General features: G+C 32.1%; 4 protein-coding genes and 2 long non-coding RNA genes across 9 annotated transcripts; 2 read left to right on the plus strand and 4 right to left on the minus strand.

Moving 5' to 3' along the window:
- Positions 1 to 184: 184 nt before the first annotated feature.
- On the minus strand, positions 185 to 1571 carry LOC103862834 (transcription factor MYB17). 2 transcript variants are annotated; one of them, XM_009140534.3, is made up of 3 exons: positions 1202 to 1571; positions 990 to 1119; positions 185 to 919 (listed from the first exon to the last, which is right to left on the minus strand). In XM_009140534.3, the coding sequence occupies exons 1-3, from the start codon at positions 1332 to 1334 to the stop codon at positions 328 to 330; spliced, it is 855 nt and encodes a 284-aa protein (XP_009138782.1). In that variant the 5' UTR covers positions 1335 to 1571; the 3' UTR covers positions 185 to 327. The 2 variants fall into 2 exon arrangements, with proteins under 2 accessions (XP_009138782.1, XP_009138781.1); XM_009140533.3 differs by having other exon boundaries at positions 990 to 1137.
- A 326-nt stretch (positions 1572 to 1897) lies between these two features.
- LOC117133784 lies at positions 1898 to 3651 on the minus strand. Its single transcript, XR_004457807.1, has 2 exons — positions 3427 to 3651; positions 1898 to 3391 (listed from the first exon to the last, which is right to left on the minus strand). It is a non-coding gene; the product is annotated as an uncharacterized LOC117133784 (long non-coding RNA).
- Positions 3652 to 3695: 44 nt separating this feature from the next.
- Positions 3696 to 4830, plus strand: LOC103862837 (LIM domain-containing protein PLIM2c). Of its 2 annotated transcripts, none has more exons than XM_009140537.2 (4): positions 3696 to 3842; positions 3933 to 4032; positions 4111 to 4139; positions 4224 to 4830. In XM_009140537.2, the coding sequence occupies exons 1-4, from the start codon at positions 3708 to 3710 to the stop codon at positions 4593 to 4595; spliced, it is 636 nt and encodes a 211-aa protein (XP_009138785.1). In that variant the 5' UTR covers positions 3696 to 3707; the 3' UTR covers positions 4596 to 4830. The 2 variants fall into 2 exon arrangements, with proteins under 2 accessions (XP_009138785.1, XP_009138786.1); XM_009140538.2 differs by having other exon boundaries at positions 3698 to 3842; positions 4114 to 4139.
- LOC103862836 ((+)-neomenthol dehydrogenase) lies at positions 4632 to 6509 on the minus strand. 2 transcript variants are annotated; one of them, XM_009140535.3, is made up of 5 exons: positions 6225 to 6509; positions 5897 to 6149; positions 5496 to 5561; positions 5243 to 5419; positions 4632 to 5158 (listed from the first exon to the last, which is right to left on the minus strand). In XM_009140535.3, the coding sequence occupies exons 1-5, from the start codon at positions 6242 to 6244 to the stop codon at positions 4778 to 4780; spliced, it is 897 nt and encodes a 298-aa protein (XP_009138783.1). In that variant the 5' UTR covers positions 6245 to 6509; the 3' UTR covers positions 4632 to 4777. The 2 variants fall into 2 exon arrangements, with proteins under 2 accessions (XP_009138783.1, XP_009138784.1); XM_009140536.3 differs by having other exon boundaries at positions 5243 to 5416; positions 6225 to 6503.
- Positions 6510 to 7202: 693 nt separating this feature from the next.
- Positions 7203 to 8233, plus strand: LOC103862838 (acyl-coenzyme A thioesterase 13). The gene is made up of 3 exons (XM_009140540.2): positions 7203 to 7563; positions 7678 to 7824; positions 7911 to 8233. Exons 1-3 carry the CDS (start codon positions 7318 to 7320, stop codon positions 8052 to 8054), a joined length of 537 nt encoding a protein of 178 aa, XP_009138788.1. The 5' UTR covers positions 7203 to 7317; the 3' UTR covers positions 8055 to 8233.
- Positions 8234 to 8410: 177 nt separating this feature from the next.
- On the minus strand, positions 8411 to 18983 carry LOC108871664. The gene is made up of 2 exons (XR_004457808.1): positions 10428 to 18983; positions 8411 to 9829 (listed from the first exon to the last, which is right to left on the minus strand). It is a non-coding gene; the product is annotated as an uncharacterized LOC108871664 (long non-coding RNA).
- Positions 18984 to 19031: the final 48 nt, after the last annotated feature.

Raw genomic sequence — 19031 nt, forward strand, 5'->3', positions numbered from 1 at the left:
CTGCTAAGTACAGAGTCACTGGAATCGTCCTAAAGGCAACTTGTGGATGTTTCTTATCTTTAATTTGCATATCAATCATTTTAAAGAGTTTCAACTGTAAAGTGTAAACAATCTCTTCTCTTATTCTGTTTAATGCTTGTAATCTTGGTTTGTGTATCTGACTTTGTGTGTAAGAACATGAGAGTGGAAAATGTGTTCATTGTTCTTTCTCTTGGTAGCATCATCAAAACATAAATAGAGGATTGCTAACTGTTAAGAAGAATCAAACAGGACACTGTTCAAGTTCCAAAACTAACTAATGCGGATTTACATAGATAATCTATTCTATTATGTGTAGCTACCAATGTTCTCTTCCAAGAAGCTCATATCATCATCACTTATTGGGAAATCAAGCAGAAGTTGAAAAGAAGAGTCTGATGAAACACCTTCAAGATTATTCCAACATAGAGAAGAAGAATCAGAGCCATGATGAATCCCCATAACAATCTCTTTCCCAACACAAGAACTTGTTGAGCTCTTTACAAGTGCAGATGAGGAGGATGTTTTCCTCGAGCAAGGGCTTTGACTAGTAGTAGTTGATTTATCACATGAAGCAATGTTTCTGAATGATTCACCAATCTTAGAGTTCCAAATGCGTAAGAAGTGATCACAGTCATATTTCACTTCAACACAAGAACTAAAAAGCATTGACTCTTTTGAAAGCCTTGCCTCAGCTTCAACCCTAGCACTTTCCCATTGAGCCATATGACGAGTTGTTGGTGAAGCTGGAGCATGTTTGGCTAACCCATATGAAGCTAATGCCTCATGGGTTTTGGGATCAAGACCCATACTCAGCAGATGCTTCTTCAAGTGAGTGTTCCATAAGTTCTTGATCTCGTTGTCTGTTCTCCCCGGAAGCTGTGCTGCTATAGCAGCCCATCTGACAACAAAAAAAAACGGAGGATTCAAACGACAAGAAACAGAACTTCATAAGACAATGTTGAAGCAACCTGTTGCCGAGAATGGCGTGAAGCTGGACAACGAGTTTCTCCTCCTCGGGAGTGAAAGAACCCCTCTTTATGTCTGGTATTAGATAGTTAGTCCATCTCAGTCTACAACTCTTTCCACACCGAAGCAAACCTAATAAAGATGAAAAATCTTGTCCACGAAAACTATCAAGAACAAAACCAAAATTCAAAAGAGGAAAGAATATGACTTTTACCAGCTTTCTTTGGAAGTGTTCTCCAGCTTCCATGACTGTTTTGCTTGATATATTCAACCAGAATTTCATCTTCTTCAGGAGTCCATGGACCTTTCTTCAAACCTTCCTTATCACAGCAAGGCTTTCTGCCCATTTTGATCACCTTAATAGCAAAAGGGATAAACCTTTTTAAGTTCTTAAGCTTGGAACAAGAAACACATACAATTAAACCTCAAAGTGAAGATAGGATTAACAGAATTTTTGAAAAATGGGTAGAACTATCTTTGGTCTGGTCTGGTTTTAATGTGATAAACATGAAAAAAAAAGCTAACCCGTTCAGGTTCGGATCGGGTATTTCGGATTTTTGGGTATTTCGGTATAGAGGTGTAGAACCCGTTCAGGTATTTCTGTACTTCGGGTCGGGTTTGGGTATTTTTAGTTCGGATTCGGTTATTTCGGATCGGGTTCGGATATTTAGATTTTGAAAAAAAATTTAAAATTTTCATTTCTCAAGTTTCTTGTATTTAAAAATATAACTTTCAGTTAACTAATTTTTTATTTTTAATAGATTGAGTGGTTAATAGATTTGGACATAACATTTTTAAACTAAAAAGGCATTAATTTAGTTATTTTTTAAAAAAATTTGGATGTAACTTTTGTTAATTTTTGAAATAAAAAACTTGACATGCATTTTAAGTGAGTAGCAAATCATTTTTCCGTAATTGTATGTAAATCATATGAACTTAAAGTATGTGTAGTATCAATATAAATATTTTATATAAAATGAGAGATGCAAACTAGAAATATAAGGTTAATTATACATATGTTCGGTTATGTTCGGATATCCATTCGGGTTCGGGTATTATCCGTTCGGGTTCGGGTATCTAATTTTTCCTTATTCAATACCTGTTCGCATATTTTGTTACTTCGGTTTGGATTTCGGTTCGGGGGGGTCGGATCGGGTTCGGGTGCCACTTCGGATATCGGATAAAGTGCCCACCCCTAATTCTGTATATATGGAGATAAAAAAAAAAAAAAAAGAGGAATAAGGAAAATGAAATAAATATGATTGTGTGTGGAATAGAGTGAAACGAGACGATCAGCGAGCTTGGAGCCGGCCCTGGCCATTTTATTACACGCAAAATTTGTACAACATTTATGATATTTTGTATTTAATGTTTGTGACAGCAACAACATGTCGTTTAAGAACAAAAAATCATGATTGCAAATATGCAAAGAAGAAGGGTATCCTATACTAGTATTCTGCAAGTTTTAGAGTTTTGAGAATGTGACTGATAATTTGATAGCAATGCCGAAAACTATTTTTGTTTGTGAAATGGGGTGATAATACGATATTGGAGGTGTGTGAATGTGATTGATGTTACCCTCACAACTAAGGCAGTTACAAAAAAAAAACAGCCAAGGCAAAGTAAAGATGCTTAGGCTAGGCTTCTCAGGCATGTTTTCGAAGTGCTAGAAACAAGAAATAAAAGAGCATTCAAGGCGGATAATATGTGACATCCTTGCTGAGACGAGCAACAAAAACTGAGAGAAACATTTATTGTCATTTGCCTTAGAAAAAAAAACGAAAGAAGTTAATAAAGAAAGGAGCAGAAGTAGAAGTAATGAGATACTACATGGACTTGTAGACTAGTTAATAAGAAAGGACCAGAAGTAGAAGTAATGAGATACTACATACTTTTCTTCTGTAGTTTGTGAGTTATTTTTGTCTAAGTTGTGTGCTGAGTTTTTTACTCAAATCTTTACTATCACTAGTTATCTTTATATGAATTTATCAGATTGAAAGAATAAGCTAATTGGAGGTCGACATGTCATACATCTAGGCTTAGGGATCACATAGAGTCAAAGAAAGAGAAGATACTGTTGGGTTATGACTTTGTAGACAATAGGTAAGAGATCCATTTAATATCTCCATAAATGTGGTCAGCTACAAGTCAAAGACAAGAGGTGAGATCCATTTCATATGGAGTATGTGCTTCTTACTCTGCTACATATGCTTCATACTGTATAAAATTATTTTCATGAAAGAATTAAATGCGACATATATTATCTATTCATTCATTCATCAAATAACGAGAGAGAGATATCCACATGAATCTATATCAAATGAGTTAAATTTAAAAACCAAGTAAATTCTTTTTGAATACTAACAATGGATAACAAGATTATGACAAAAATTCATAGAAGCACCTTTTTTTTTTTTTTTTTTTTTTTTATAGAAGCACCTTCTGTTTTAATCACATATAATAACATCTCAAAAACGGCAATTAGATTATACCAAACCAAGTGTCCTTTGTGTACTCATGAAAATGAATTAGCCGGAATTAGATTATAGAATATAGATATGATTTAAAGGGTTCTCCTCATTCGAATCTCAACCATCAATACCAAAACATCTCAATTCTAGAACTTGAATAAAGGCAGAAAGCAAAAAAGACATTGATTCCTTTTTGTGACTCTTTTGTGATCTAAAAGCAAAAGGAAGAGGATAAAAAAAGTGAGAACAATGGCGTTTACAGGGACACTAGACAAATGCAAGGCGTGTGACAAGACTGTCTACGTTATGGATTTGATGACATTGGAAGGAATGCCTTACCACAAGTCATGCTTCAGGTGCAGCCATTGCAATGGCACTCTCGTGGTATCTACCTTCCTCTTTTGATTCTTCCACCATTGTTCTTATGTTTCTGTGGAAACAAAAACAAAAGAGGATGTTTCTTATGTTTCTCAGATTAGCAACTACTCATCCATGGATGGAGTTCTGTATTGCAAACCACATTTTGAACAGCTCTTCAAAGAATCTGGAAACTTCAGCAAGAATTTTCAGTCAGGTTAATATCTTCTTGCTCTGTTCATTTCACTTACGTTGGAAAAGCTAACAACCTTGGCTACTTTATCTCAATTATCAGCAGGAAAGACCGAAAAATCGAATGACGTGGTAAGCACGTAAACGTTCAAACATTCCTATATTTTTGTTGATTCATCAACTTTTAAAACATTTGATTTTCTGTTGTGAATCTAGACGAGGGCTCCAAGTAAGCTATCATCCTTCTTTAGTGGAACACAAGACAAATGTGCAGCTTGCAAGAAAACTGTTTATCCTCTAGAGAAGATGGCGATGGAAGGAGAATCTTACCACAAGACTTGCTTTAGATGTGCACACGGTGGTTGTCCATTAACACACTCTTCATACGCTGCTCTCAATGGTATCCTTTACTGTAAGGTTCATTTCAGTCAGCTTTTCCTCGAGAAAGGTAACTACAATCATGTCCTCGAAGCTGCTAACCACCGACGCACATCTGAGGAAGACAAAATTGAACCCAACGTAAATGATGCAAGCCCTAAAGAAGAAGAAGAAACTTCTGATGCAGTCCCTGAAGAACATGAGTCCTAAAATAATTTGAGGAAAAGAAAAGCTTTATTTGTGAAATGTATAATCATATACTGCATATAATTTTATAATTGTAAAGTATTTATTCAAAACACGAACATCTCGAACAATCTGATCATAATCTCCCATTACATTAGTTATTTTTTGGACTTTATAAATAACTTATCAGTTATCATACAAGAAATTCAGAACTCTGAAAGTTGCTTGCGGTTGAAGAAACAGCCAGAAGGGGTTTCTTGATATGGAAGCAAAGCCAACCTCACGGGACATGATGCTCCTTCTTCCACAGAAAAATCTCCAATATTGAAAGTCATATCCGTCCTAACAACTCCAGGACAAACCGAGTTCACTCGAATCTCGGGATGTTTCTTGGCTAGTATCCTCGTGTAACCATTTAAACTTGCCTTGGAAACCACGTAAGCTGCCATAACTTTACTCCAGTCTTTTGTCTTAATCACACCATCTTTGAATTCGTTGAGAAGTTTGTCAATAACTTCGTCGATTCTTTCCTCTGTTAGATTCTCCGCGTCGCTCAAAATCCCTTTAGCCCATTCGTTTAGTAGATTCTAGTAAACATAAATCAACTGTAAGGTTAATATAGAGTTTCTCCACCAACATATCTCAAGCGTTCTTAATTTTTTTGTACGTACCTTTAGCTGACCCATGAAGGATGATACATTGATGATTCTAGGAGAATCAGATAACTCCAAAAGGGGAATAAGTGCCTCACACATTCTCTTTGGTCCATAATAATTTATATTCAAGCATTCTTTAGCTAGGTCATAATCATTCTCTGGGATATTTTCCTCCCAATTGAAATCTACCTGCTTCCATGTGGAACCAACAAGAAAGTATCAATAGACTTGACAAACATTTGAATCCTGAACATAACTATATACTTACTTTCTCTTTTCCAGCTCTCATAGCATCAATATCAATGATCACACCACTCACCCCTGCGTTATTGATCTATAAAAGCAATCAAAAGAATAAAAGATCACTCAACACTATACTGAAAAGCAATGTTTAAGAAATTGCTAGACCCTAGGCTAGTGTAGAGACTAAATCGATTTTTAGAAAAATCGTTTTAATAAAATCGTGTTAATAATTAAAATAGGTTTTTCATTTATATGCGGACATCTAGAGGCTGTTTATACCAAATTTTAGAACATTGCTAAAAATTGTACAGTTCATAATGACTAGAAAAACCTAACCGGCTACACTATATCTTCCATTCAAGATTAAACGTTACTACAAGTGTTAATCACAAGTCTAATAAGAGCAGATCAAACTGATAAGCATACCAAGATATCGAGTTTTCCAAATTGGGCTTTAACAAACTGGGCGAGAGATGTGATACTAGCAGGATCGGTGACATCAAGCTGATGAAAGACAAGGGTTTGCTCAGAAACTTCAGTCTCTCGTCTCAAAGTCTCAACAGCTTCAAGTCCTCTCTTCTCATCTCTAGAGGTCAAAACAACTCTAATTCCATTGTTTGCTAATTGTCTGCAAATCTCGAAGCCAATTCCCTTGTTTGCTCCAGTAACTACAGCATATCTGCAAAACAACAGAAACAAAACACACTAAGATTACAGGTTAGATCAAGAGCTAAGGGTTGATGATTGAGACTACCTTGGTGTTTCCTCTGTCATTGTTGAACCTTTTTCTTTCTTTCTGGATTTCGGACAAGCAGTTTCAACTATTCGAATTCCTCTTTTCAAACAACAAAACGTATCCAATGAAGTCACGTAACTCAGAAGTTGATGTTCCTAAAGAAGATAAGAGCTGAGTGGTCCAAAACAAAACCCGACAAATTCTCAAACCCGGTATGTTAGAATTGGCAGTCGAACCAACATATGAGTTTACTAGACAAAGAAACCAAGAGACGAGATTCACGTTCCTCGGTGAGACCGTGAGCGGTGAGCGTTACAATGATCTCTTAAACAACATTCGGATTTATTTCCTCGGAAATTCAGTTCAGTAGTTTAACCAAAATTCATAAATGCTTCTATATGAAAAAATATGCGAATTGAGTATAAAAAGATTTATTATTAGTTATAAAAATCTATAACTGTATGTCTCTAGACAAGAGACTTGACAATGCTTTACAACTCTGGATTGAAGCTGTCCAAACGTAGTTGGTCTCATATCTTTTTGTAAAAGTGTTATAAACCAAAGTAGCTCAATGCTATAACCAAAGACGTACATTTTTTTAAATCAAATTTAACATTTTATGCAGAAAATATGTATAACTGTAAATAACTTATTTATTATTTTCGATTTTTATAAACAGGTATAATGTGGTAATCATAAGATAGAAATCTTCATAAAATAGCATGTGAAATTTTACGTGCAAAGTCATCAATATAATAATTTTTATAATTTATAAAAATAAGTTCACCAAACATAAATATTCAGAAAATAACTATGATTATATAATCATCAATATTTATTTTTTATAAATTATGATATAATAATATATCAATGATAGAGTAAATTAATTTTCTAATTTTAGAAAAAGCCCACGCCAGGCCCAGCTTTCACCGACTATAACTGCATACATTTCCATAAATAGAAAAACATTTTAAAATAATAGAAAAGAAAAAGTCAACACTGTGTAACAAATCAATATGAAATAAAATTAGGTTAAAATCGAATTGGGGAAAACTCCACGAAACTTGGAGCAGAGAGAGAGAGAGAGAGCCAACCAAACAAACAACCAACAATGTCTTCTTCTGCTTCTTCATCTCCTTCTCCGATCTCGTCCGATACGACAATATCCAAAGAAATCGATCCCAACAACGTATCCCTCGCCGAAAACTTCCTCAAATCGTTCACTTTCCCAGACTCCTCCCTCGACGAGTTCGCCTCCTTCGACTCTTTCTCCGTCTTGCTCCAAAACAACATCCGAGCTCTCTCCGTCGCACGTGGCCGCATCACGTGCTCCGTCGTCGTCACGCCTGGCCTTACCGTAAAAAAAAAAAAGCTTCTTCCTTTCTCCGTTCTAATCAAATGGGTCTCCTAAAGTTTCGATCTTTAATCCAAATCTAGTGTTTTTTTTCTTTTTTTGTTGTTGTGTGGATAGAATTACTTTAATGGGTTACACGGAGGAGCAGTGGCGTCAATTTCAGAGAGACTATCAATGGCTTGCGCGAGAACATTCGTGTCTGAAGAGAAACAGCTGTTCCTCGGTGAATTGAGTATGTCTTATCTCTCTGCTGCTCCAGTTACGGTAAGCGCTTACCCCTCTCTCTCTCTCTCTCTTATGTAGACTATGTTTAGAGAAAAAAAGGGTTATTGATGTGTGAGATTTTGCAGAGTGAATTGGTGGTGGAAGGATCAGTGGTGAGGAGTGGGAGGAACCTGACGGTGGTGAATGTTGAGTTCAAGATGAAGGATACCATGAAAGTCACTTACCTAGCTCGTGCTACTTTTTACCAGTCTATTATCTCCAAGCTTTAAGCTTTTGGCTCAATTAATAAGAAACATATCTTTTGTTGATTCTTTATTATTCTATTTCAATAAGACAAGATTCTGTTATGTATACAGATTAGTTTGGACTCGCGTGATATGTAATCAACATTACTATTTTTTTCTCTGTCCACATTGACTAGAGTATGACATGTTGAGATCTTTGAATTCTCTTAGTAGTAGTAAGTTCAGTGGTTTTAAATGTATCTGGATTGAATGCCATTTGTGCTCGAGGGAAGGGATAGAGCTCTAATTAGGTTGAAGACATCAAAAACAAAACGAATCGGTTTTAGTTTTGTGTGATCTGCCACCGGTTAAATAGAAGTGTGACACTGTACCGTTCCTCATTTCCTCATTTCGTGTGACCTAAGTTTCGTACCGATGACTTGAGAGCATTGATCTCTGATCTGCCACAACAGTTACTATGCAGCTCTCTTGTTCTGAAGTCTGAACAAATCAAGAACCTGTGAGGCTGTGACCTTGAATGTCGGTTTTGGAAACCAGCTAACATATTCTTACGTTTAGAGTTGCTTTCTTTTTTTTATAAGAAGTTTTTGGGTTCTGCTGATGATACATACAGATTAAGTTATTGCATTAAACTACTTAGAAACTCACATATTATAAATATTTTGAAAAATCTCTTTATACACTATATTCATTAATAATAAATAAAATTTTGAAATCATGGAATATTCTCTTTTCAATTATATAAAACATTATTTTTATTTGATTATTTTTAATTATGCATCTTTTGTTTTTTTATTTTATTTTAAAATTTAATGATTGAATGTTTTTCGAATAACAACAAAATATATATACAGGAATTATCTTTTTAATATATTTTTACTTCTTCCCAATTTTTATTATATTAATCTGTAATTAGTTACCTAATCTAATAAAAACATAATTATTCATTAATGGTAACAATAATTTTAACCAATCTAATTTTTAACATGATAACTCTTAGAGAAAAAAAAACTTCCAAATAATAGTAAAATAGAGAAAGTGTGGTTCAAAATTGATAATGCCAAGTAAATCGAATGGATGTTATTACTAAAACTGTAGTACATAGATGTGGTTAAATAAAATACAGTAGTATAGTTATAGGTAAATTATATAATACAATTGATCATATGTATATATATATATATATACATATTTATTTTATTGACATGATTTTGATATTTAAAATGTTGATTTTAATAATTTGATATTTTTGTTAAGTTAAAATTTGTATATTTTTACAAATTAAATAAAATATAATTTTGTTGACAGATATTTATGGCAAATTTTAGTTATGTAATAATATTATGATATTACTAACTTTTTTTATGAAATTATCATAATTAGCTTTATATTTCTACATTATTTTTATAATAACTAAGTACGATAAAAAATTTATTTAAAATCGCTAGCACTGAAAATATCTTTTATTTATTGAAAATATCTTTGTATTCTAATAAATTTGATTTTTAACCATATAAACTAAAACTCATAAAATATTTTAAATAATAAATATATTTATGATTTTTTAGTACCTAACTAAACCAAAGTAGCTATAATTTTAATATGCTAACTAATTTTTATAAATTGAAATTCCAAAATTAAAAAAAAAAAACGAACCTAAACCCGAGTTGAACACCACACCACTAGTTCCAACAGTGTAAGCAACGTTCGTAATTCTCCTCTGTTTTGGGATCAGATCGCTGCGCCTAATACTTCAGTTAAACACGATCATCTGTGTGCCAGTGTATACAGGGGTGGAGCTACATGGTAAGGAGGGGGGTCAGCTGACCTCAGTCAAATATGAAAACCTAAAATTTTGAAGCTTAGACAAGTGAATAAAAGCTGTTCAGTCGGTCTAACTACTTTTTTTTTTTTTTTTTTTTTTTGTCAGCAACAAAACAGACTCATATAGACTCTGCGAACCATCCCGGTAACTCTGCATCCATATGAACGACAAACGACGGTTGTTTCCTTGCACTGCGTGCTAGACTGTCCGCCTTTGAGTTCTGTGTCCGTGGTATATGAATGATCTCTGAGTTGTTGAAACTTCTCTTTAAGAACTTTATGTCTTCCAAATAGCTTGCAAAGGCTGGCCACTCTTCTGGTTCCGAAACCATCTTCACCAATTGAGCACAAACCGTCTAACTACTTTGTTTTGACCCTCCTTATCCAAGATCGATACACGCATACGTCTTTGCACCCTCTTATCTTTTTTTTTTTTACTTTTTTTTAAAACCAATTTAGATCTAAAAGCCTAATTTTAAAATGAACATATTCAGAGAAACAGAACCGAAGCTTTCTCTCTCGTCTCTGTTCCCTTTCTAGAATCTTTCAAAGAGAAGAGAGAAAGATTCTGACCTTTTGCTCACCGGTCTTCATCCGGCTTCGACTCCCGTGTATCGGGCTTCTGCTTCTGGGAAGCGGTGGCTTCCATAGCACTGCTTCACCGGCTTCGTCTCTGGGAAACGTCGGTTTAGTTAGCGTCGTTACGCCGGCTCGGTTCGATCGTTGCTTCTATCCTTCCTTGCTCCACTGACTCTCGTTATGATCTTTCGAAATCTTCTTTCTCCCGTGGTTAATGAAAAAATTGATATTCTTTCAGTTAGGTTGTTTCATCTTCAAGCTAATCATTATCAATAAAAATGATTCTCGTTCATTCATGAAGTTCGAAGTTCTTTTGGATTGATTGAAGACGGTGTCTTATCTTCTTGAAGCGATGTCCGTCAGCTTAGATTCCTCAGTTGAGCTTTTGTGAGGTCGTGTATTGATCTTTAAGAACACCTTTCATGAGAGCTTCCCATACATGTGCTTCTCATTAGACCTTTAAAACATCCATTATAGAGAATGTATTTCTTTTGCAACATATTTTTTTCTTCCAGCTCTTTACTTGTTTTGAAATTTATTTTGTTTATTTTCCACTTTTTAATACTTTATTTAACAATTAATTTTTAAACACCTTCTTCCAAATATAATTTTAAAAAATTCAAACAGTTTAATAGTATATGTTACAAATACTTTTAAAATAGTATTAATAAATTAATTTTGATTAAATTTTAATTTAATTAATTTTATGACTTCGGTATAAATATTTTCTGGCTCCGCCAATCAGTGTATATAATCATTTCCATTCATTAGGATAAGACCTATCATGATTCATGAAGGCCAAGCTCTCTCCGTGACGTCATGATACATTGTTACGCAACGTACATGTGACTGCAGTGGCTGACAGAGATGCGAAAGAAGACAGGATAGAGTAGAGATTCGCAAGTTCATGGAAATTTTTTAGTATTTTATTATTATTACAAAGACTTTTCTTTTCTTTTTTGTAAAAAGGGCTAAAAAATTGGCCTCTTTCCTCGTATTAGAATCATACAAAATAAACTATTAAGCTGTTTACAAAGACTTTTCCCGTTCGAATTTTTAGGTCAACTTCTTTTAATGATAGAATTTCGATATATAGAGGTGGGTGTTCGGGTATCTGTTCGGGTTCGGATCGGGTATTTCGGATTTTCGGGCATTTCGATATAGAGGTGTAGAATCCGTTCGGATATTTTTATACTTCAGGTCGGGTTCGGGTATTTTTAGTTCGGATTCGGTTATTTCGGATCGGGTTCGGATATTTAGATTTTGAATAAAAAAATTAAAATTTTTATTTCTCAAATTTATTGTATTTAAAAATATATCTTTCACTTAACTAATTATTTATTTTTAATAGATTGAATGGTTAATAAATTTGGACACAACATTTAAAAACTAAAAAAGCATTAATTTAGTTACTTTTTTTTAAATTTTGGATGTAACTTTTTGTTAATTTTTGAAATAAAAACTTGACAAACATTTTAAGTGAGTAGCAAATCATATTTTCCGTAATTGTATGTATATCATATGAACTTAAAGTATGTGTAGTATCAATATAAATATTTTATATAAAATGAGAGATGTAAACTAGAAATATAAGGTTAATTATGCATATATTCGGTTATCTTTGGATATCCATTCGGGTTCAGGTATTATTCGTTCGGGTTCGGATATCCAATCTCTCCTAATTTAATACCCGTTCGGATATTTTGCTACTTCGGTTCAGATTTCGGTTCGGATTTTTCGGATCGGATCCAGGTACCACTTCGGATATCGGATAAAGTGCCAACCCCTATCGATATATATGCAACATCAGTGATGAGATTCGTCCAGAAATTACTAATATAATTAATCCATTCGCCTAACTTTATTTCTAAAAGGAAAATTAAATCATGGAAGTGACCCACTGACTTAAGGCAACAAAATAAAGATCTGCTAATTTATAGGCGTAATTCCGGTGAAAAACACTTGGAGGAATATGCCAAGTTATAAGCTAAAATATGAAAATTGATGCTGAAATATATCATTTCATATATATAGTACCATTTCAGGCAGTCTATTCTTTCATTTTGTAATATATATATATATATATACATTTTTTATTTTTGTAATATAATATATATACACATGTGTGTGTGTTCTGCCATTTGAATCACTTGAATAGGGCAAACATTTTATGGTGGAAAATTGAGTTCGCAACTTTACGTATGTACTTCACATCTACCTGTCATTGAGTGGAAACTTTTATAGTCTCTTTTGTTTCAAAATATAATAATGTAGCTAAAAACAAAAATAAAACAAAAGAATATTATTTTAAAAAAGTTTATAGTGCAAATATTTTTTAATTAACATAAAAATCAAGGAATTATAAAAATATATAAAATAAAATCTGTTACATAGTTTATAGTAAGACTAATCTAAAATTAATTTAATAATATCAAATCATTTTAAATATTTTTTAAAAATCTATAATATATATATATATATATATATATATATATATATATGTATATATATATAAAGTTGGCTTATTCCCTCTTCTACTAAGTAGCATGAGGGTTTTTCAACACATGTCCCCCATGTATTCTTTCTCTTTATATTTTAGGTATTTTTTTTTAGATTATAATAATTTGATGCAATACTTTCTGATTGTGCATTATCTAATAATTTTTGCACTAACTATAAGTTTGATAATATATTTTATTGGCACAAAATTTCAAGATGAAAGAATTAAGTAAAATAATATAAATATATTTTAAATATTTAGTTTATTCACAACTACAAATTATCATAAATATTCACTAATTATTATTTTTACTGTTTTCTGTTATTTTATTTACAAATTATATATTTATTTTATTATTAGAAATTATAAAATAATCAAACTAAGAAGAATAAACTAGAGTATAACACATAATCCAAACCTAAAACCTCCACAATTACAGAGAAAAAAACAAAATACCACAATAATAGAAGCTCAATAAAGGTCCGGAACTGAAAAGAAATCAACAAAGAAGACTAACTTACCTCTTCTCACCAAATAATGTTTTGGCTAGAACAAGCATATGTCGGAAAAAGGTAAAAAGATAAAATCTGAAACAAAATAATCCCCCTTAACACAAAGGAACACGATCAAGCACCAACGCAAAAAGCCAAAAAATGGGCCAGAAGAATAAAACTCACGGAAAGGCCAAAGTCACCACAAAGCATGAACGCACATGTTTAAAGTACCAAAAGCAAAACCACTAGAGGTAAGAAACATCTAACAAACTAAACAAGCACATACAAGGCACCCAGCGAAGAACCACAAAGCTCTGAATATAAGAGACCAAAGCTCCAATAGAGTGGCTCCGCACACTTATACCAAGGGAAGCAGGGAAAGAAGAGAAACAACCTAAAGAAGGGATGATTGAAGTCAACAACCGATAAACAGAGCTCAAGCTTTAGACCAGGAACAACCTTTCAAGCCCAAAGAGCATACACAGAGGAAAACATCATCAAAACCTGGAGTATAAAAAACGGCTGAAGGGAAAGTCACCAGAGACGCGAACATCGATGAAAAGTGCAACAAAATGAGAGAACAGAGAAAAAAAAATCAAAACGTAATCAACAAACCGTGGAGGTATCCTTGAGTTATGAAATAAAGCATATAAGTGAGATCACCAAAAACCATATTTTGAAAACCAAAAAGAGCATAAACTATCAACGGCAAGACAACAACGAGGAAGACAACATGAAAGGAGACAAGTAACAAACCGAGAAACACTTATATTTTTTATATAATTGTGTTTAACTCATCTCCACCTTCATTGTTAACATTTTAATAGAAACCTAGCCATGTTTTTTTTCTTTACTGAGTAATAGAATACCTAATAGACACTCTTTTACCATTACACTGGTATAGTTAGTTGGTGAAACTCAACTATATTTTGTCTAGATTTTGCTGTTTTCATTGAATAATTGGTTTCCAACCACTGATTTTAAAAAAAAAATATGTTCTTTTTCTACAACACTTTTTTTCTAAACTGTAATAAATATCATATTAATGATGCGAAGATTTTACAAAATGCATAATCCTATAAATATTACAGTCCGGAAAAATTAAGTGAAAACAGAGTGCAATAATTGAATTAAACCACAAGAATCACAAAGAGTCCTTTCATCTGATCCAAAGGGGCATAAGGGCATCTCCAACCCTACTCCATTTTTGACTGTAAACTCAATTATCGAGTAAAATCTTCTCCAACCCCACTCTATATTCAACTCCAAAATGGAGTAATGGCTAGGGTTACTCCATTTATAGAGTAATCTTACCCATTACTCTATTTTGGAGGTGAACTTTTTATATTTATGAAAGGATCCTTTTAATTTTTAAAATTTTTATTTCATACTTAAAATAATATAATAACATGAAAAAATATAATACTCCGCAAAAGATTACTTTATAGTTTACACAAAATATGCATAAACTCATAAAAGTCAAAACTAAGAGTAAATAATATAAAATAAATATAATATAATATAAATAAGTAATTTAATAATTAATTCGGTAAATTATTTTTGAAACTACCAAAATCGGTGAAGTATTATTCAAACGGAATAGATGAGTTTTTTAATCTTGTGGGTTAAAATTTTGATTGATAACATTTATACTTGTTGAACTTGATATATGCACAAACAATAAGACCCAATACATGATTCAAGTTACAAAACAAAACTTTGTTTTTTCTTTATGTTCTTTTAATGCATATAAATATTTTGGAATTGGAAAAATTCCATATGATAAAATCTGCACGAATTAAAATTGGAAGGTAATCTCTAGTTGTATTTTAATGATAAATATTGAATTTAAATAAAATATATTATTATGGAAATTTTGTAAACATAAAGTAGTTGGGTTAATTGTTAAATTTTTATAAGTTGAAGGTACTACTAATAATTATTAACTAAATGAAAAAATAAATATTTTGTTTGAAGTAAAAAAATAAAGTAATACATTGGAATAAAACCTAACTCTATTTTGGAATCACACAATTTTAAAGTAAAATTTGGGGTAATACATTGGAGATGCTCTAAAGCGTTGAAAAGCTTGCTTGTTTCACCTCGCCCGTCGCCGTAATGATATTCCATCAGATTTTTTGTTTTTGTTTTGATAAGTCTTTCCATAAAGCTTTCCAATCAAATTTATAATTTCTATCCGTACAGTGTTAAATGCATTGTCGGAAGCACGTGACTTCGACAAGGTGACTTACCTTTATAGTGTTTTAAATGCATTGTCGGAAGCACGTGACTTCGACAAGGTGACTTAGCTTTTTTATCCAGTCAACTCCACTTTAGACGAGAAAAGATACTTTTTTTTATAACCTAATGTCCTAATTCCATTAAGATGGTCCAAATTAAAGATCGAATTGACCAAGGACTTAGTTTATGCTGGTCATCATGTGGATCACCGTGAATGGTCTTTGGTTTCAGGTATTGGGATTCTACATGTAAATTCTTCAGTTGCCAGAATTCGAATTTGGATGGCAAAACTCATAGCCATGAATCCTTTACTACCAGAAGTAGAAACCTCGGTTAAAAAATACTCATTGATTTACTCACATATCATACTTTAGTAATTAAACAATATAGCAATGAAATTCAGCCTTTTTTCAAAAAAATATAGCAATGAAGTTAAACACGTTGCAAAAACCAGATAAAATTTCAAAACCCAACTATGATTACAATTATTAGCTTAGCCATCACGGTTTGCCAAAAAGAAAATTAGAAAAACAAATTATAAAGATTTCCAGGCCAAAATCTGTTACAAAAAAATATTATAGTTGATAACATCATGATCCTATGATAAATACTTTAGTTTATTAATTTTTTGTTTGTTTGTTGAGAAAGTATTTGATTATTTAAGGACACAACTGGTTTTTCCGCTACCCTCCGCAAGTGCAGCTTTTGCGGTTGTTGGCGTTTTGCAACAATCACTCAAACCGTTCTAAACCACTTCAAACTGCTTTAAACTTCTTAAAATCAAAAGTTGATTTCAACTAGCGTTTGCGGACGGTTGGAGGAGGGTAACTTATTTAAAAAAAACAATATAAATACAAAAATAAAAATAAAAATTTTAAATTGAAATAATAGAAATACAAAAATATATCTATTATATTTTAATTTATATTATAATTTTCAAAAATAAAAATATTTTCTATAATTTTTAAAATTAATAAATATAATTTTTATATGTATTATAATACTATGTTGTTTAATATTTTTATAATTATATACAATATAAATGTTGTTAATTTATTATTTAATCAGTGTTGTATTTGGTGATTTACCAGTCATAAGTATCCCACAAACGCATCAATTTTTAACCGCAGTACCAATCGTAGAAATCTCTTAAAACTGCCGCAATCACCTACATCCGCAAACTTCTGCAATCGTAACAGCTGCGGTTACGCAAGTCAGGTCTTAAGAGGGGTATTTTCCACAATACAACGTCACGTAATGACGTCTAACAGTGTGATACATACATGCATGATGCATCCAACAGAGCCAATAAGATTTAAGCAATTTAAGTTTGACATTGGTATATAATACGACGCGCGATTCACCGTTTGTTCAAGAATAAGAAGAAAAAAAAAATACTATATGCACAAATACCGAAACCTGGACAATCACGGCAAAAGGTTTGAAAATAGTACCATGGAAATCTATCTCTAACTTGAGCTGTGGATATATACGTACATACGATTTAATTATTAACACAAATCTATTTCAGACAAATTTACTTACGATTTTTCACATACAAATATTATCGTGAAAGTGTGTTAAACTGATTGCTTATGATAAAGTTAACCACAGCACCTCCATATATATGAGCAAACTAAGAACATCATCTCCAAGAACATCATTATAATCTCAAATAATATAAGGTTTTATGTATTCTAAAAGCGGCTTTAAAACTTCAAATTATAAAGTTTTGAATAGTAAAACCTTATATTTGAAATTTCATATATTTTTGGTCCATCTGTAAAAAAATTTAGACTAATTTCAAAGAAAATGTGTAACCTACGAATAAATATTTAAATAAAGTTTAAAATATGGTTTTATATATGTGTGACCACACAAGTTTAATGTCGTTAGATTGATTTGAATCCATATCACTTAGTTTCTCAAGATCACTCTACCACTAGACCATCCATGTGCGGTTAAGTCAACCATTTATTACGGTGAGACTGTTACAACATCCCACGACTTGGATATAAAAGATCACAGCCTCATGAAACAACTTTCCACGTACATACACAGATTACATTACATGTACATGTTGATCATTACATGTACATGTTGATCGTGGGCTCTAGAGACCTTGATATTGCTTCATGTGTTGAGTTTCACATAAATTATATCATGTCGCAGCCTCGCAACAACCCTAGTTAATCTTAATTCCGACTCCAAAATTTGTGGGGTTGAGACAAATTAAGTCGTAAGTAATGTTCGTAGTTCTCATATGTGTGCGAGTTGTATATAATCATACTTCATTTAATAAAAGATAAGGAAAGATGTGTTATGACGTCAGAAGTGGTGCGTAACCCAACGTACACATACATGGCTGCGCAACGTCTGACAGAGATGCAAAAAAAAAAAAAAACAAATTACAGGATCCAGTGGAGATTCGGAAGTTTATGAAAATTTTATTACTGTAGTATTTACAAAGACTTTACCGTTGGGTTTTTCTAGGTCAACTTCTTTTAATGATAGCATTTTCGATATATCTGCGACGAAAGTCACGAGTTGATAATTTTCAAAAAAGAAGGTCACGAGTTGAGTTCCGTCCAGAAATTACTAATAAATCCATTCACCTAACCTTTTTCAAAAAATAAATTTGAGAAGATCATGAAGTAACCACTAGCTAGGCAACAAATTAAAGATCTATTAATTTATATGCGTAACGGGTGAAAATCACTTGCTGGAATATGCCAAATTATAAGCTTAAAATGAAAAAATGATGGTGACATATATCATTTAATTTCATAAATATATATACATATATATATATGATTATAATTAGAATTTAAGGAAAAAATATGTCATTTTGTATTTATATATATATATATATATATATATATATATGTGTGTGTGTGTGTGTGTGTGTACCAGTTGAAAGACTTGACTGATATGTTGATTTTTTTAATAAGTTACTCTACAAATTAAAAGGTGTAGTGTAGAATTATGGGATCAAATCAACAGAGGCTAAAATCATTGGCCAATATCAGTATTAGAATTAAGCTAGATATTGATAGATGTAATGCAAGTGAATAACAGAATGTAAAACAGTTGTAGACTATTAGAGAAACTAGGTGTCTTGCCCGCATATGCGGGCTTAATCGTTTTACAAATATTTATTAGTTTATTTTTTTTAATTCAAAAACCAGCATAATAACTTATTATTTATGTTTTTAAAAAAAACTTATTATTTATGTTTTCAAAAAAAAAATCAAGCATATATATATATAACTTATTATTTATGTTTTCAAAAAAATTAAATCAAACATATATATATATATAACAAAAATCTAATTAAATATATATGTTTAATGAAAATTTATT

This window comes from Brassica rapa, chromosome A04, assembly GCF_000309985.2.
Source record: "Brassica rapa cultivar Chiifu-401-42 chromosome A04, CAAS_Brap_v3.01, whole genome shotgun sequence".
Taxonomy (NCBI): Eukaryota; Viridiplantae; Streptophyta; class Magnoliopsida; order Brassicales; family Brassicaceae; genus Brassica; species Brassica rapa.

What these genes read in the sequence shown, in the direction of transcription:
- LOC103862834 (XM_009140533.3), bottom strand. Translation starts at nt 1,334, where the DNA reads ATGGGCAGAAAGCCTTGCTGTGATAAGGAAGGTTTGAAGAAAGGTCCA. An exon ending in AACACTTCCAAAGAAAGCTG is followed by an intron (nt 1,138 to 1,201) that starts GTAAAAGTCATA and finishes TTCGTGGACAAG; the next exon opens with ATTTTTCATCTTTATTAGGT. An exon ending in CACGCCATTCTCGGCAACAG is followed by an intron (nt 920 to 989) that starts GTTGCTTCAACA and finishes TTTTGTTGTCAG; the next exon opens with ATGGGCTGCTATAGCAGCAC.
- LOC103862838 (XM_009140540.2), top strand. Translation starts at nt 7,318, where the DNA reads ATGTCTTCTTCTGCTTCTTCATCTCCTTCTCCGATCTCGTCCGATACG. An exon ending in TCGTCACGCCTGGCCTTACC is followed by an intron (nt 7,564 to 7,677) that starts GTAAAAAAAAAA and finishes TTGTGTGGATAG; the next exon opens with AATTACTTTAATGGGTTACA. An exon ending in TCTCTGCTGCTCCAGTTACG is followed by an intron (nt 7,825 to 7,910) that starts GTAAGCGCTTAC and finishes GAGATTTTGCAG; the next exon opens with AGTGAATTGGTGGTGGAAGG.
- LOC103862837 (XM_009140537.2), top strand. Translation starts at nt 3,708, where the DNA reads ATGGCGTTTACAGGGACACTAGACAAATGCAAGGCGTGTGACAAGACT. An exon ending in CAGCAAGAATTTTCAGTCAG is followed by an intron (nt 4,033 to 4,110) that starts GTTAATATCTTC and finishes CTCAATTATCAG; the next exon opens with CAGGAAAGACCGAAAAATCG. An exon ending in CCGAAAAATCGAATGACGTG is followed by an intron (nt 4,140 to 4,223) that starts GTAAGCACGTAA and finishes TTGTGAATCTAG; the next exon opens with ACGAGGGCTCCAAGTAAGCT.
- LOC103862836 (XM_009140535.3), bottom strand. Translation starts at nt 6,244, where the DNA reads ATGACAGAGGAAACACCAAG. An exon ending in TTGGAAAACTCGATATCTTG is followed by an intron (nt 5,562 to 5,896) that starts GTATGCTTATCA and finishes TTGCTTTTATAG; the next exon opens with ATCAATAACGCAGGGGTGAG. An exon ending in TGAGAGCTGGAAAAGAGAAA is followed by an intron (nt 5,420 to 5,495) that starts GTAAGTATATAG and finishes TCCACATGGAAG; the next exon opens with CAGGTAGATTTCAATTGGGA.